This window comes from Mercenaria mercenaria, chromosome 14 (genome assembly GCF_021730395.1).
Source record: "Mercenaria mercenaria strain notata chromosome 14, MADL_Memer_1, whole genome shotgun sequence".
Lineage (NCBI taxonomy): Eukaryota > Metazoa > Mollusca > Bivalvia > Venerida > Veneridae > Mercenaria > Mercenaria mercenaria.
In genome coordinates, this window is record NC_069374.1 from 75,573,953 (window position 1) to 75,586,721 (window position 12,769).

Here is a 12,769-nt window from a genome sequence, read left to right on the forward strand (position 1 = left end):
AATACATCCCGTTTTCTCAAAACGGGTGTATAAATATTCTGTAATCACATACTTGAACTTGCGCCCTTCGTGTGTGCTAAATATTCTACGCTTACGGTAATACTCAACCGGCATTTTCCATAAGCCTCATTTTAAGCTTGATTTTACTTTTTGTCTTATTTTATTGTAGTTAATTCGATCTATATGCAAAGCATTCAAGCTTTTGGCACAATTATATTTCATTATTTGAACAAGAGAATCCCCACGCACATCTTCACAAAAATTCATACCGTCAAATAAAGGTATCAAATTTGCAGACACTTTCATTTGGTTTAAGGGGACTGAAAATATATAAAAAATAATTAATTTTGTGTATCAGGTATATAAACTGAGTTTATTTTCAATGATAAGAAGCGAATTTATCATGTTAAAATTCTTTACGGATTGGTTAAGCAATCTTGTCTGGTTGTTACAAAGGCATGTCCGCCATCACGTTTTTAAAGGCAAAGACAGTTGCTTGAGATTTATGGGTTTTTTTGTTATTGTAATTCTGCACTGTAAAGAAGATTAAGATCCTGTACATTTCAAACTCAGCCAAGTATGTCGTCACATGATACAAGATGTATAGACATACGCTACCAGTAGCTATTTGATCATTTGTGCGAACTACCTGAATAAGCGCATTGACATTTCTAAGACCGTGAAATAAGACGTTTTGGTTATATAAGGATATATGATAGAACCGAATAAAACGGATGGTAAGTACATTCTTTTTTGATATATATTATTATTATCACAAACTTTAACATAACAAAGGGTATCATTTATTTCTTCTTCATATTTTAGGATTGATACGGAGGCCGCTTTATCTGAGAAAACAAAATATGTCGTCGATTTCTTTTGTGCAATTAATTTTGTTTCAGAAAACGAAATATACAAGGATTGGTCGGGAACTGTACTCCAAAAAGTACATTTGTAAATATTTTGTATGAAACTCTCTCAATAATAAGAAAATCATATTGGCCATAAGCTGAAATATATAACAACAATTATTATAAACAATGTTTTGTTGTTATGTTTTGAATTGAACATTATTAACGAAATTTCATGTATACCGGATTGTCTTTTTCATCTTAAAATCTCTGTTTTGTTGTCTTACGGTCTTCTATTGTTATCTAACAAACATTTACCATCAATGTGGGGCAAATGGATCGTATTTCAATTTTCATTTGAAAGTCGGAAAAATATATGTTATTCATAATTTAGCACCAATTCTTAATACAAACACATTTGTTATATATATATCAAAAAACTACAAGTGTCGCTGGGGCAAATGGATCGTTTTTCAATTTTCATTTGAAAGTCGGAAAAATATATGTTATTCATAATTTAGCACCAATTCTTAATACAAACACATTTGTTATATATATCAAAAAACTACAAGTGTCGCTGAGCTGTTATCAGCTTGTGCACGTTAAGATAACAATATGTCAGCTTCAAAGTACGTGTTTCTTCAGTTTGTGTTTTCTTTTGTAGTTTGTTTTTATGTTTCATTTGCAATTTTCAATATTTGTAACTGCTTTCGCAGCATAACACAACTCTATCATTAATGTTTACGGTTATAACGTTATATATGTAAGAAATGCGTGCTATTATGCAAAATTTTGGATCAGTTCAACCGTTTTACAAATATATGATACTATGTTGTCTGGCGAATCACATTTTCGACAAACGCAATAAGATCACGCTTACGTTCCTGCCAGGGAAATACTGAAACAGTTAATGCTTCTTTCTATTTTGATAATTTTTCATTTTTGAATGATAACAACAGATCATGTTATAACGTAAAATCTTACCTTTCGTATTAAGCTATACTCACCTTGATCTGAATACCTTCTCTGCATTTTGTTTTCAATATTAATGAATGTCTGCAGAATGTTGTCCAATTTCGACATAAAGTTTGACTATATACGAGCCATACATGCGGTTATGTTGATCCTTGTTTTGTTAAAATATGTTAACTTTATTTCAGTTTATTACAATATGAAGAATATAATATCATTCTGAAAAATATGTCATATTTAATTTTACTATGCAATATACATTTAAACCATCAATCAATATTTATATTTTAATAGAGAATGACTCAATTGCTACAAGAACAAAAAGAGGAGGAAAATCTTAAAGACGTTGAGTGTTTCGTATGTGCAATAACAAGCCATGGAAATTCTAAAGGAATTCTAGGAGTTGATGAAGAAGCGACCACTGTCCTGGATATTATCAATATGTTTGATAGAGACAACTGTCATGAATTGTCAGACAAGCCAAAACTCTTTTTGTTTGATATGTGTCGAGGAGGAAGTAAGTTTTGTTTATCTAGCAACAGCACATTGTTAACATCACGTGTTTTAATATAAACGTGAAATATACGGACATTCGATAAACAGCTTGTTTTCATATGTATATATTAAATTCTTTATTATAATAAAACAATAAATATGAGTTTTATAAGGTATTAGGGTATTTTATGCTAACAGATTATAAACACTATATGACATAATTGCGTTAACAGTATACACGTTCACCTGTTATACAACATATCTATGTTAAGAATATTACATATAATAAATTATACTGCTTTAAGCTTATCATTACGGGGATGCACATACGATGCCTGTCAAACGTCAAGAGAACAAAACTGTGTGGAAATATTTTTTCTTATATCCCAACAGAGCAAGAAGACGTTCCAAAACACGCGACAGATGTGACGGACTCAACAGACGCAATGTTTCCTCCAATGAAATCAGATATTTTTGTAGCCTATTCAACTTCTCATGGTGAGTAACTTTATCTAAAAAAAAACAACTTAATTTCCTTTACAAGAGCGAATATAAATGTTTTCTATTGAAGTCACATATTGCTTTTAAACTTAATTTCCTTTACAAGAGCAAATAGAAATGTTTTCTATTGAAGTCACATATTGCCTTTAAATATTTTGTTTGAGTTTGACTTTTCTGAATTCCGTAATTCATATACAGATTACATGTCATTTTGCCATCCGAACTTTGGATCCTGGTTCTGTCGAAGTTTTGTAAAAGTGGTCAGCGAAAACGCTTACAGATATAGCATTTCAGACATGATGTTAATGGTAAGTAACTGATGTAAATAAAAATATTCTATAAAGCAATCCATCATATACTGGTATCGTTCCTTCATAATATTGTGTACCAATCGGGGTTAAGAATCTCAAACCATTTATTTCAATGTTACATCTCGGGTTGTAAGATGGTTTTTCCAGCATCGGTAAAAATACCGGAAATCCCCGTCTGGTATTCAAGAAAAACATTTTCTTAAATTTGGTGCATAGAATTATTACTAAAGCAACACATTAACACTTGGATATCAACTTGGTGAACACATTTACCCGGGCCTGCATTTCAAAAACAAATCAAAGAGACATATGATATAACTGGGATGCTTAATATCACGGTGCGGTGAATAACTTACCAAAAGTATATATTTTATACAAAGTAAAACAACAGAGGATAAATGGAATAAAAAAAAAATATTAGTTAATTTTTTGATCTAAAGAACTGAAAAATGTACCTCGGGTAACTCTTCATACAAAAATAAAAATGCAATAAAACAAAAAAATTGTACGAAGATGTGCGTAAGCAAAACACATGACTAGATAACTGAACAACCTGGTAAATAACAAAAGTGGATTTGAAAGACATAATAAAATTTACAGTTTGAAACAAAAATCAAACTGAAAGCCTATATTATGTTTTACGAGTATAATGGTGTAGGTAATAAGAAAACTGTTATGATTGAGGGTAGTTCTGCATGTTTAGATCGATTTTTTCTACAATGTAGAATTTGATTAAACCCAGATTTTTCAACACTTCAGAATATACTTAGAACATTCAGGAAATCAAAAATAATAGATCATGTACTCGATAAATATATGGCCTATAATTTGGTGAAATAGAATATATAGGACAATGCTTATTTTTGAGATATTTGACCATTATGGCATTGAACCGCACAGTTCAAGCTAATTTTGTTTAGCGTTTTATATGTTTTAATACCTTATTTCAAGCTTAGAAAGAAAGTAACTGTGCCAATGTAGTAAATTTACTCACGGGTTGCCATTAATTAATAAAATGATTTTCATTTTCGTACGACGAATCCAGGATGTATTCTACCTTTTCCCGTTAAATGACGTTACATCATCACTTCCGGTTTATCAAACGTGCAGAACTACCTTAATTGATAAAAGTGGATTAAGTGTATAAATCATGTACAAACAATTATAAAAAACACATTATGCTTTTAAAGGATAACATTTAGATCATTTAATGTATTCAATAGCTCTAAACTAAATGTTTCATTTAAGGCCGTTTGCTAAACAAACTTGAAATAAATATATTATTTTCGCGACTTGTCTTAACTATAACCAGAAGAAACTACAAACAGGACAATACCTCTTACTACGTGTATGAAGGTATTCTGGTTCTACACCTACTTCACCATCTCATAATGATAAATAAATGTACAACGTTTCACAGATATAACTCTTATAGTATTAAATAAAAGGTGACTTAAACAAAAAAGGTAAGATATAATCAACTTCCACGTACATTAAGCAACATTTGAAACCTGCATATAAACTTTTTGATCTGATAATATATAGTAGTTCGAACCTGTCTCAACAGCATTCGACAACTGAAGTTGTTCAACTAAGAGGATCAGTGTACCCTGATACAATTCTATGTGTAATTAAAATTACTTTATTTGATAAAGCTGTATATAATGTAAATTGTTGAAATAACAGGTCAACAGAATGGTTGGGACATTTAACTCGAAAAATGGGAGCCGGCAATCTGCACAATTCAACTGTTCTATGCGAAAACATTTCTTCTTCTCTCCACAAACATCAGGTAAACATTACTGGTTCCTTTTCATTTTTGAAAGCAGTGTTATTGTCTTTATTAAGATTAATGTTGAGAACAGAAATGTTTTGATATAAACTAATTTCAAATTGTATCATGGTTTACCTGCAGTATCATTATAACTGTTAACTTCCATCTGTAATATTCTTCAACTAAGGAAGAGGCGTGGCTATAAGCCGTTCTCTAACTTAGTTAGAGAACATGTCTTAGGTCCCGCCTTATATAGAATACCGTAAAGAAATGTTTACTTTCTTGAACCATTCTCTATTTCAGTAAGAGTACGCTTGTCACGTGATAGTATCAACGCTTAAAATAGAAATGTTTACTTGCTTATCAAAATTAGTAGCCGAATGCGTTGTTCATATTGGCGGACTATGATACAAAACAGAAAGCGTAGGGGCCATTCAATTAATTAGGCTATTCTCGTGAACCCCTACTCTTTCTATTACTCATAGCATGAAATAAGCAGCAAATGTTAGTACTCCCTGTCAGAATAATTTGTATGTTTGATATATTGATAACGTAACACATTAAGCACAGATAATGCTTGACTTACTTTCTATGCTATCATTGCTATAATTATTGTTTAATTGCTGTTAAATATAGAATTTGGGTCATTTGTGGCTGATTTGGGTTCATTATATGGATAGCTGGGTCCCAGCATCACACATTATGTCATATACAAAAGTTAAAGGGAACCAGATATATGATAGAGCAAGTACTCGTTGCAAAACGCTATGTTTAAATTTGGACCAATAAGAAACTAGTTCTAAAAATAGCACGTCTGCTGGGGTATAAATAGGTAGATGGATAACAGAGAGCTCATTCGGTATCCAGCGGTCGAAGAAGATACATCGAAGATTCAACAAATAATTTATCCCAGTACCTTGAGACTATTGCAGTTACCCTGTCAGGGCGGATAAATTATTAAAAAGAAAACTTTGGGAGTTCATAGACTAAAGAAGAGTTGCAGAATTTTAACAAGGTTGCGAGCTATAGGGCCAGTGCATAGGAGTTTTTACCTTAAGAGTAGTTGAATGCTATAGACGATAGCATATATAGGCTGAGCATCGGGAAGCTGAGACAGAGACCCAGAGTTTGATAATCTACTGAGATAGTAGGAGAGTTCCAGCTTATAGACGGTTCAGCGTTATTGGCGAAGTACAGCCAAGGCATCGGGGATATAACTATATGGTAGTTGAATGCTACATATGATAGCATAAAGGCGCTGAGCATCCAGGAGTCAGGGCAATCATATAGAGTTTGAGAGGACAGAGGCCGAGCATCTATGCCATAGGACTCGTATGTTGTTGATTCAAAGACATTGTCTGACGGGAACTCCAGCCTATAGGAGTTTGAGCTAATCATTTTTAATTGTTAGTTTGAAACATTTAGTGATGTGCCTGATCCCTGAAATTGTCTAGCTCATAATAGAAAACATTTACGAATCATTGGTACACAAATCATTTAGGCAAGGTAGCCAGAGGAAAATTCTATATATGAGATATTTGGTCTCACCAGCTATACGTTTTAACAAAGGACATTCTATTTCGTTTGTCAGCTAGTCTAAGACATAGTCACCTTAGCGATTGGACCCATTTCATTGTTCAAGATACTAAAGGCGTAGGCACTTCCCTGGGTCATATAACTAGTATCCTGACACTCCCATTGATATGTTGTTGATTGTAAGAAACTAACTATTGGGGCATGTACGCTTCATTTGGCTATATATTTTTATAAAATACAAACTAGACATCAAAATGCGATTTTCCCATAGAAACCAATTGTGAAAATTGACAGAAGGACAAGTAGTTTTACATCGGTCTAACAAGACTTCAAGCATAAGGCCTTACCTTTTCTATCGACTGAATCCTCTTTGTATACATTGATGCTTTGAAAAAGTATGGTTTTATAAATTTGTACATTGAACAATATTTGTTTCAAACATACAGAACTACCGTAATTAATCTTATACCCGTGCCAACATGTAACGTCGGTATAATTGAACGAGTATAATTTTGTACAATGATGTATCAATCTATCTATCTAACACAACTTTTATTTTTGCTGGTTTTGCAGCAGTTTTGGTTTGCAACATCTTATATTAAGTATAAATCGTAATCCAAAACAGTAACATTCATACCCATTGTTTAAAGTGAAGCATTAAGAACGTAATTTAAATGCTTATTATCATAATTATAGTGTTTCGAGACAAAGTTCAAAGGTTTTCGAACAGTCAAAACCGTTATTACCAAGTGCTTGACATCGTAATATGAAGTAATATAATATTGGTTGTGTGTAGTATAATAACATTTTGACGTAACGTTGTTTCAAGTATGAATGATGTTAGTCACATTGAATTGGTCAATGATAGGTTAAAAAAGGGTTTTCTTTTTCAGAAGAAAACGCTTATATGTAATGAAAAGAATGTGAAGTTTCTATCTTTCCATATCGGTTTTTTTTTTGTCTTATTTAACTTGATTATTAAGGCGCTGGTGTAATATCCTCTATATATTTGATTTGACTAGGGAAGAATGCCACTAATATGACCTCCATCAGAATAATACATTTCATTCTAACACGACCTGTTCCATGTTCCTATTAAACAAAGAAGGCTGAAAAATATAGGGGGAAATTTCGAAAATCTTCTTATCCAAAACCACTGGGCCTAGGGCTTTGATATTTGGTATGTAGCATCATCTAGTTGTACTATACCAGGTCTGTTCAAATTATCCCCTTGGGTCAAATATGGCCCTGCCCCGGGGACCACATGATTTATACAGACTTATATTGGAAAAAAATGAAAACCTTCTTGTCCAAAATCACACGATCGAGTGCTTTGATATTTTGTATGTAGCATCATCTAGTGGTCCTCTGCATAGTTGGTTCAAATAATCCCCCTAAGGTCAAATAAAGCCCCGCCCGGAATTCACATGGTTTATATAGATTTATATAGAGAAAACATTTGAAAATATTCTTCTACAAAACCACAGGGCGTAGGGCTTTGTTATTTTGTCTGTAGCATCACCTAGTAGTCCTCTACCAAGCGTGTCCAAATTATACCCCTAGGGTCAAATATGGCTCGCCCCGGCGATCACATGATTTATATAGACTTATATAGGTGAAAACTTTGAAAATCTTCTTATCCAAAACCACAGAGCCTAGGACTTTGATATTTAGTATGTAGCATCATCTGGTGATAGTGGTCCTCTACTAATATTGTTCATATTATCCCCCTAGGGTAAAAATATGGCCTGCCCCGGGGCACATGGTTTAAACAGACTTCTACAGGGCAACATTTTTTAAAAAATCTTGTCTTAAACCGTAAAGGCCAGAGCTTACATATTAAGTATGTGTTATGCACTAGTGCTTCTCTACCAAGATTGTTCAAATCATGACCCTGGGGTCAATATAAGCCACGCCGGGGTGGTCCTTGTTTTACATACACTTACTTAGTTGTGAAGCACTGGCAAAACTTTTGATCACAAGCATAATGTTTGATACAGATTTCAAAATTGATCTTGATTGTTTTAATCATGACCTACTGACCTACTTTACAGCATAGAAATTTGGACCACGTTTATAACATTTGATACTGATTTCAACACTCATATTTGGTATTCTTTACCCAGAACTACTAACCTACTGTCTTGTTTTGGAAGCTACACCAAAGAAATTTGGACCACCAGTTTAATTTTTAAACAGATTTCAGTAATTCTGAATAATCTTAACCATGACCTACTCATCTAGTTTTTGTTAGTAAAGCTTAAGCAAAAATGAATGTTAAAGCAAGCAACTAAATTCAGGTCACCGATATAGGGCCATCATGGCCTACTTGTTTACTTAAGTTAGTATACCTTAGTATTTAGTTATTAAAAACTTCCAGGTGAAGTGAAGAAAAATGCCGTAGATGAACAAAAGATGTCTCAACCGATACACGAGGTTACAAGTCAACAGATGTCATGATCGGACTTTACGAAGGAAAGAAAAACTATAACCGACACTACAGCATGTTACCTTGCTTGCGTTTTGCCATTGAATAACTGAAATATCTTAATATCAAACAATGACGCCTTTTCCTAAATCTGAAAAACAGTATAATAATTTCAATGCAACGGTATTACGTTGAGTTGAAACCATGATAACTTGTTTAGATTTTCTAACAAATGAATTTTGAAATAACTATTATTGTGTGCTGAATAGTTTAACGATTTTGTGAATTCCAGCGCTGCCTCACATAGGTATTAATTACCACCAAAGAGTGTAACCATTATTATATTGATTCCGCGTATACATATACATACCGATTAATTTTAATAATATTTAAGTAATACAAGTGTCTATGTGAACGTTTCTACTGAATTGTTTTCTATAAGAAATAAATCTAGGCTAACAAATGATGTTACCTGTTTATAATGTTATTTAATATATAACTGAAAGAAATTATGAAATCATAAACTCTTTTTAGAGTTTGTGTGTTTTTTCTTATTCTTATGATAGCAGTGAAACATATGCTTTGAATTTTTCATTCGATTTCCAAAACATTGTTATCCGACATGTTTAAGTGTGCATGACAATTGCTTGGTAATACAACTCTTACCGCTTTACTCAACACAAATCGTTCAATAGTACCAGGAGCTGTGGAAAGTCCGCAACTTTGACGGTTATTAGATGACTTCTTGATAATGTCATTTTATTGCGCAGAATATATATGTGTGTTGCTGTTTGCTAGTTAGTGCTGTCATTTTTGATCTTGGAATACCTATTGTCATACCAATCGGTAATTATGAAAGAAAAGTTTTAAAAACTTGTGTTCCCCTCCGGGTTCTTTAAAATTCTTTAATATATATATATATATATATATATATATATATATATATATATATATATATATATATATATTGATCATTTGTTGAATTATCTAACAAATCCAATATTTGATCATAATCTGATTAACCACCTTTGATATTTTGTTTTGTTTTCAAACAAAAAAGATATAGAGAATATTAGGTTATTTTCTTATAAATTAAAACTTATTGAGTGAGTCGGAGAAAATGTAATAGTCGAGGATCTGCCGAGACTTTTACTTTTTCGTAGACGAACTTAATAACTTTAAATTCATTAGACAGTAACCTAATGTTTTATTTATCCTACTTTCTGATCTAAAATCATTCTTTTATTAATACCAACTAAAGTCTGTCCCACTTAATTTTGGACCTCAACTTTGGACTGATATGAAGAAATGGAACGGGATCAAAGAACATAAAACATGTTGTTTTCTTGCATCAAATAAGTCACCCTCGAGAATTACATGGATTTTTCCAGTAATCGTCTGGTTTTCCCGTGCGACTAAATTTCAATTTCTCTATGGGATTTCGCTGTTGTTTATTTCTTGCCGCCATTGCGAAATATTCATTATTTTGGAGATTTTCGGGAAATTTCACGTGTTATTCCTCGGGGACGTTTCACACTTACTTTCTACAGTAAAACTTCCGTAAAAACAACTTGAGCTTGAAATAGAATCTACAATTTAGTAGATCTAGAATCTAGTCTGCAAACGAAATTCGGAAAAAATGCAAAACATGAAAATTAGGAAAAGAACTTACTTTTAAAATTGCACGAAAGAATCCTGCCATTAAGTATTCACTGTTATAAATTCCTCTACTTTTCCTTTATCCGTAAATCCTTCCAGCCGGTGTCTAGTTCAACGCACAACTTTTTACACATAAAATCAGTCATCACCCGAAATTTGATCCAGTCCACCAGTGCCTATGTTTTAAAGAATTTCAGGTAAATAATAAAAGTATGCATATGAAACAATATCTTTAATCACAATATTTTTCAGCATAATCCAACAAAAACCAGTACGATGCAAAGCCGTCAACTGCTTCAACCTTTTTAGAATAAAGCCTTTACATACAAAGTACTTCATGACACAATAACTTTTCAAACGCTGAATTTCAATTATGTCATACAATTTTAAAAGACGTCACTAAATATCTCGATGGACCAAGTGCATAGGCGGCACGTTATGGCGGCTCTCTTGCGTATAGCTACCCGAATGACAATTAATTTAGTAATTATTGAAGCTAACTGATTACCGAATTTAGAGAGGGTAAAGTAAATAAGCTGTCGACTGTGCCAATCTGAATACGTGGATAAAATTGAAGTAAAACCTGGGGATGGTTTGCTTTAAGTTTAAGCTTAGACCTAAATCTCAGACAAAACAAAAATGTTGTCTTTATTCGATATGGATACTGCTAATTTAAAAAGAAACCGTGAAATTATGGATTTTTTTTCTGTCACCGACAAAACAAAAAAAAACGACCTTGTTACAAGTGTTGCGGAAGGTGCATTATATATATTTATTAATTCGAAATTTTGACTTATTACCTGTAAAGCGTAGATGGATGTTGGTTTAAATACTTGACATTATTAAAGACTGCCAAAGATCGTCAAATGATATACGTTAGCTCACATTTAATTCATATTGACACCGACTCACGTAATACAATTCGACAAATAAATGTCACATACAAAGTTCAAGAATAAAACGAAATGTTCTGTATTAATAATTGTATCTCACAAAAATAATACTTTAAAAATGTCATCAAATATTTCAAACGACGCGTGTAGTCGCATACAAATTTAATTTTTAAATGAAAAAGAATGTCATAAATAAAACGACAAAATAAATTAATAACTGTAATTTTTGCGTTGAACATCAATATATAACTAATTGATAAGTGATATGATCATATTCATATTCATATAATTCATCAACACAAGATCAGTGTCATATCTAATAGGAAGTTTAAGTTCTAATCTGTCTGTTACTTTATTTTAAGCGTATTCAAAGGTGAGATTTATTTGCCTTTAAATTAGAATATTAACAGTTTTGGAGCATTTGGAGTGTAGATTGTATTTCAATTGGGGCTTCTCGGCCATGTGGTTCCCCCATGTGGTTGAGGCAGCTTACTTCGAATCACTTGCCCTAAACGGCGTAGGTTTGAAACGTCGGTTAGGATGTATAGAATTCTTTAATGTTAGGAAGTCATCCAGCTGGCTTTCGGAAGGTCTGTCAAAGATCTACTTTGTTTCTCGTTCGTGATAAAATAATGCCCGATGGGGTCTTATTCTGTCATCAATAGCTGGAAAATCGCAATCATGACCTAAATTATAGTCCTGTGCAGTAAAACCAAGCGTAAAAAACAACAACGAAAAATAACAAATGTTTTGCTGTTAAAAGCATTTGGTCAACATACGTTCTGAACCCTTCCCATCATACCCATTCTTCGTAATTTTACCAGAAGAAAATGTTTCGTATACGTACCTTTTGGCAGGGAAAAACCGAAAATAAAATAAATGACGCGCTTTAACATGCTACTTTTATTTTAAGCTGAAAAACAAAATACTCCTTCAAAGGTCATATTTTCATTTCGTCTGTAGATCTACCATGCCTATCATTAGTGCAAAACAATCGTCATTTTACAATGCAAGTCATTGTGGGAAATTATATACTTTTGATTTTTAACTTCATTTTACATTTTTCCAAAAAAAAAATGAAAAAATTTGCTAGAGGTATTAACCTTCTGGTATCAAATTTGTCAATTTTGAAAATTTACATACAGTATATAGAGATAGTACCTAAAATTTCAAATTATGAAAAACAATTAAAAAGATAATGCTGGTTGCTGATATGTAACATTTAAGACTGAATATAATACTTAAGTCTTGATTTGATCATTTTGAAGCATATTATTTAAGATTTTCTGAAACTTCTTATTTAATTTCCATGTATCTGCTCTTGCAGATAGTCCTACCTATCAAGTCAT

General features: G+C 32.4%; 1 protein-coding gene across 1 annotated transcript; it reads left to right on the forward strand.

The window, feature by feature from the left end:
* Positions 1-2,120: 2,120 nt before the first annotated feature.
* Positions 2,121-9,750, forward strand: LOC128548306 (caspase-6-like). Its single transcript, XM_053522792.1, has 5 exons — positions 2,121-2,340; positions 2,712-2,816; positions 3,018-3,127; positions 4,817-4,922; positions 8,821-9,750. The coding sequence occupies exons 1-5, from the start codon at positions 2,121-2,123 to the stop codon at positions 8,898-8,900; spliced, it is 621 nt and encodes a 206-aa protein (XP_053378767.1). The 3' UTR covers positions 8,901-9,750.
* The last annotated feature ends 3,019 nt before the right edge of the window (positions 9,751-12,769 follow it).

Coding starts and splice junctions, on each gene's coding strand:
- LOC128548306 (XM_053522792.1), top strand. CDS start 2,121: ATGACTCAATTGCTACAAGAACAAAAAGAGGAGGAAAATCTTAAAGAC. Junction 2,341..2,711: donor TGATATGTGTCGAGGAGGAA/GTAAGTTTTGTT, acceptor ATATCCCAACAG/AGCAAGAAGACGTTCCAAAA. Junction 2,817..3,017: donor AGCCTATTCAACTTCTCATG/GTGAGTAACTTT, acceptor ATTCATATACAG/ATTACATGTCATTTTGCCAT.